The sequence below is a fragment of the Nicotiana sylvestris genome, chromosome 3 (genome assembly GCF_000393655.2).
Source record: "Nicotiana sylvestris chromosome 3, ASM39365v2, whole genome shotgun sequence".
NCBI lineage: Eukaryota > Viridiplantae > Streptophyta > Magnoliopsida > Solanales > Solanaceae > Nicotiana > Nicotiana sylvestris.
This window is the reverse complement of record NC_091059.1, coordinates 211,419,196-211,424,484: the sequence shown is the minus strand read 5'-3', so window position 1 is coordinate 211,424,484 and position 5,289 is coordinate 211,419,196. Positions and strand designations below refer to the sequence as shown.

Sequence of the window (5,289 nt, the reverse complement as noted above, 5' to 3'; positions counted from 1 at the left end):
AGGGTAATATGTACGCAGACCTTACCCCTACCCCGAAGGGTAGAGAGGCTGTTTGAGGGAATATGAGAGAAAAATAATACAAAGCTTATTTTATGGCTTAAGGATATGGGTAACCATAAATAAATATTTGGCTATAAAAATTAAAAAATAGCTATAGAATATAATTTTTTAAAAGAATACTTATTTAAAATAAATAAGGTATCTTTCTTTTTAATATTACTATCTAATAATGGGCGAAGAAAAGTTGGGGTAGATTAGTCATATCGAACAGGCGCGGTAGGTGAAGTCAAATTTCGAGCCCCAATAGACCAAATCCTACCTCCCCCATACTATATATATGAAACTTTGTGTATTCATCATTTCTGGGAGGTTTTGTATTATATTTCTCAACCCACTCCCAACCATAAAGGAAGAAAAGCTCAACTCCGTTTTTTTATTTACAAGGTAATTTAGTTAACTCGATACCATTTTTCCATTTATAGTATGTGTACAATTTCATTTTATGAGGCCGAGAAAAGCTAGAATAAATGTTAATGATAGGTATTTGATACGGAAAGTAGGTGGCCGATCATATTCGTAGTGGATAATTGAAAATGAATTTCTATCTAATAATATATCCATAAGTTCGTAATCTCGATCAGTTATTATAGAGAAGTTTTTGGAATTCATTTCAGGGAATTGAACCGGTTGATCAACGATGAAGATCGAGGTGAAAGAATCGACGATGGTGAAGCCGGCGACGGAGACGCCGCAACAGAGGCTGTGGAACTCAAATGTGGATTTAGTGGTGCCGAATTTCCACACGCCGAGTGTTTACTTCTACAGGCCAACGGGATCCCCAAATTTCTTCGACGGAAAAGTGCTAAAGGAGGCACTTAGCAAAGCGCTTGTGCCGTTTTATCCTATGGCTGGGAGACTGTGTAGGGACGAAGACGGTCGTATTGAGATTGACTGTAAAGGTCAGGGAGTGCTTTTTGTGGAAGCTGAGTCGGATGGAGTGGTGGATGATTTTGGTGATTTTGCGCCGACGTTGGAACTCCGTCAACTCATCCCCGCCGTTGATTACTCACAAGGAATTCAATCGTATGCTCTCCTGGTTTTGCAGGTACGTTTTTGGTTATCATGATTTCTTAATTTTTAAATATATGTGTGTGTATCATAATTGGCTAAATGCTAAACCCCATACGTTTCTATTAGAAACAATATGGCTATCTGTTGCTTCGAATAGTTGAATATGAACACAGGCACGCAAATAAATTATTTTGTCCCCCTTTTTCTGTTCTAGAAAGGTCAAAACTCAAAAGCAATTGGCGAAACAGCCCGAAGAAATACTTTCTTCCGTTTCAATTTTTTTTCTTATTTTCTTTTAATTTGTTTCATAATAAATGTTACCTTTTACTTTCGTTAGATCCACTTTAAATGATTTTTTTTGGCTCTTTTCACACATATTAATAAATTCGCCTTTTAACATTAATTAACAATGAAATTGACCATATTAACCTTACATCTTGTTTGGATGGTTGTTACCCATTGTATTGTATCGTATTGTTACGTCAAATACTATATTTGTTTTGATTGTTTCTTAAATTTTATTGTATCGTATCGTTAAATCCGTCGTTATTTAACGACGAAATGTGCCACTTTATGTAACGACCGATTTGGTATAGTCGCGTCCTTACCTTATCTTTTTATGTCAATCTCACCCTTCATTATTATTAAATAATTTTATTTTATCATTTACCATACCTTTTTATATAATAGTTTTATCCTGTATCATAATTTTTCTTTATAATATTGCAAGTTTATTCATCATATTGCTGGTGCGTGGTATCATGAACCGATGACAAACGACACAATCTATCAACATTGTATTTATCAAATGATACAGTACAATACAAATACAATACGATACGATACATTATGAAACGATACGTAACAACCATCCAAACAAGCTGTTAATTTGCTCATTGAAAATATAACAAACTACTCCTAAGCTCTTTACTCCAAGGGTAACTTTGGAAAGAAAAAGTTAATTCCTTCTTAATATCTGAAAAATCAAATATTATAGACCGCATAAAAAAATATTAAATAGTCAAAATGGAACGGAGGGAGTAATAGTTAGAAAGAATTTAATTTTAATATTCTCATTGTACTGTCTTAAAATAAATAACATGAATATGTTTAAGACCACAAGATCAATCGAGATTCAAAAGTCTTAAATATATTTTTAAATTACATACTATATATGAAATGAAACAAACAGAATATATAGTTTAGATCTACAAGCATAGGAAATGATGATCAAGTTTATTAACCAAAGACTCCATTTTCGACTGACTAATGGTGTTTGATTAATGCATATTGCTTCCATTGGGAAAATAAAATAAAAAATCAGGGACTAGTTGACTACATTTCGAAATAAGAAAAGTTGTTAAACGCCAGGGTTAACTTTGGCTACCAGTTTTAATTCGATAAAAAAATCTCTCTAATGGCCAAGGGCATAAGGATGCCATATTAGCGGTCAAACTCTCTTCAATTTATTCTGTGCCAATTTTTTAATTACATTTTAAAAATAATATATTTTTATATTTAAAAATAATTTAATTTTAAGTTAATCTTAATGATATGCTTTTATAGCAAGAAAAATTTCATAAAGTATTTAAAATTACAAGTTCTAAAAGTTTTTTTTCTTTTCTTAAATAAAGTTCTCAGTCAACTATGCCACATAATTGAGACGGAGGGAGTATTTGGGCTCGTCCACCCCTCCCTCGCACAATTAAAAAAAAAACATTTGAAAAAAATGAATAAACTCAACTTTATAATGGTCCTTTGATTTAATATTTGATAAACATATGAAGCAAAAAAAGTTCAGGAGTGGCTAAATTTGGAAGTCAATATTGGACGAATTTAGGTGGCTTTACGTTTTCATTCGTTTCTCTTTCCCCTCTCCACCTAACCCTGCTGCCACCTACCATTTTTTATTTACTTCTATATTTTTCTTCTGGGTCTTACTTCTATATACCTGTGTATGCGATTTTGTATTTTGTGATCCTTAATTTCGTTGGCTATTCTTGATTTCGTATCACATTCATTGCTTATAGCACTATTTAGTATCAATGTTTAATACTCCCCGTTTCATATTAAATGAGGTACTTTTCTTTTTAGTCTGTTCTAAAACAAATGATATATTTCTAAATTTGGAAATAATTCAACTTTAAACTTCATTTTACCCATTTACCCTTAATGAGAAGCTTTTATAGCCACACAAATGTCATGACCCCACAAACTTTTTACCCCTTAAGCTTTTAAGACCACAAATTTTAAAAGTCTTTCTTCTTTTTTCTTAAACTCCGTGTCAAGTCAAACTACCTCATATAATATGAAACAGAGGAAGTACACAAAAGAGCTATTAAATAATCGAATTTTAAAGTAGGGGAGGGAAAAGGAGCCCTTCTACTATTGTTATTCTTATATTATTTACACCTACAAGGGGAGAATTGATTTTGTAGTCCTTTACAAATTTGTACAATTACTGTGTTACCAATTTTTATTCCAATCAAAACATGAAAATGATTAAAAAAAGAAAGAGATAAAGATATTTTCATGAATAACTTCCTAGTACAAAACACACCCTAAGTGTTACGCCATGCTTTTATTATCAAACTGTGTATAGCAATAGTATATTAGTTTGGATTAAAGTAAATAATTACATTATACATTTATATTGAAGACAAGTTACCACTAATTTAATTGCGACCCTTGTCCAACCAATACTCATGTTTAGATCAATGCATTGTTCGCACAATCCCACCTTATCTTGTTTGATCGGACTCTAGTTTTTCCTCTTTTCTGCTTTGACTTGGATATTTTCTGTAATTTTCGGATGATCACTTAATTGATATTTCGATCTGTTGAACAGATAACACATTTCAAATGTGGGGGAGTTTCCCTTGGTGTGGGCATGCAACATCACGCAGCAGATGGAGCTTCTGGTCTTCACTTCATCAACACATGGTCCGATATGGCTCGTGGTCTGGACCTCACCATCCCACCTTTCATAGACCGGACCCTCCTCCGTGCTCGTGATCCACCTCAGCCTCAGTTTCCCCACGTCGAGTACCAGCCACCTCCCACTCTCAAAGTAACTCCAGAAAACACCACCAACCCTGAAGTTGTTCCTGAAACCAGTGTGTCCATCTTCAAACTAACCCGTGATCAAATCAATACCCTCAAAGCCAAGTCCAAGGAAGATGGAAATACCGTTAACTACAGCTCCTACGAGATGTTGGCAGGACATGTGTGGCGCTCCACGTGCATGGCACGAGGACTTGCTCATGATCAAGAAACCAAATTGTACATAGCAACTGATGGACGTTCCAGGCTTCGGCCCTCTCTCCCACCAGGCTATTTCGGTAATGTGATATTTACTACTACTCCTATTGCAGTGGCTGGTGATATCCAATCAAAACCTATTTGGTATGCTGCCAGTAAATTACATGATGCACTGGCTAGAATGGACAATGACTATTTAAGATCAGCTCTTGATTATTTGGAGTTGCAGCCTGACTTAAAGGCTCTTGTTCGTGGTGCACATACATTTAAGTGCCCGAATTTAGGAATAACTAGTTGGTCTAGGCTGCCAATCCATGATGCTGATTTTGGCTGGGGTAGGCCTATATTTATGGGACCTGGTGGTATTGCTTATGAAGGTTTAAGCTTTATATTGCCAAGTCCTACAAATGATGGCAGTCAATCAGTTGCCATCTCGCTGCAAGCAGAACACATGAAACTTTTCGAGAAGTTCTTGTATGACTTTTGAAAGAAACCAAATCTTTCTGCTGCTTCTTTTGGAGTTTATATTGATGGACATGTAAAAGAGACTTCTTTTGTTTTTTTCATTGGAGGCTGTTCTTTCTTCTTCTTTTTTTTCCTCAGTGGAACTTCGGTCATGTTCATAATAGACATCAGTTCTATTTCTGCTTATATGCTGCATGGATTAATTTCTTATAGCTGAACTCTTAGTGTTTTGTGCCTGTGAGAGACCTCAAGTTATTTTCACTTCCCTAGATTGTAGCAACATATTTAGGACATGTTGAGCGGTAAAAGCCATTCTGGGAAAAGAACTTGAGTGCATCTGGTTACTATGAAGAACTAGAGATATCATACTGCATATGCTGAACTTAAGCAGAATAGTTATAATATGCTCAACTTGTTTAAAACAGCTACTCACAATCTCCCTGTTGAATATTACATAAAAATAGGAGTCAGATTCACCAAGGACGGGTTCAC

The 5,289-nt window shown here is 34.8% G+C and overlaps 1 protein-coding gene across 1 annotated transcript; it reads left to right on the top strand.

Annotated features, from left to right (window-relative positions):
* Positions 1-323: 323 nt before the first annotated feature.
* Positions 324-4,983, top strand: LOC104232368 (shikimate O-hydroxycinnamoyltransferase). The gene is made up of 3 exons (XM_009785558.2): positions 324-444; positions 675-1,105; positions 3,920-4,983. The coding sequence occupies exons 2-3, from the start codon at positions 698-700 to the stop codon at positions 4,817-4,819; spliced, it is 1,308 nt and encodes a 435-aa protein (XP_009783860.2). The 5' UTR covers positions 324-444; positions 675-697; the 3' UTR covers positions 4,820-4,983.
* The last annotated feature ends 306 nt before the right edge of the window (positions 4,984-5,289 follow it).

Bases quoted from the DNA above. Each gene is read 5' to 3' on its own strand.
- LOC104232368 (XM_009785558.2), top strand. From the start codon at position 698: ATGAAGATCGAGGTGAAAGAATCGACGATGGTGAAGCCGGCGACGGAG. The intron at 1,106-3,919 runs GTACGTTTTTGG...TCTGTTGAACAG, and splicing joins ATGCTCTCCTGGTTTTGCAG to ATAACACATTTCAAATGTGG.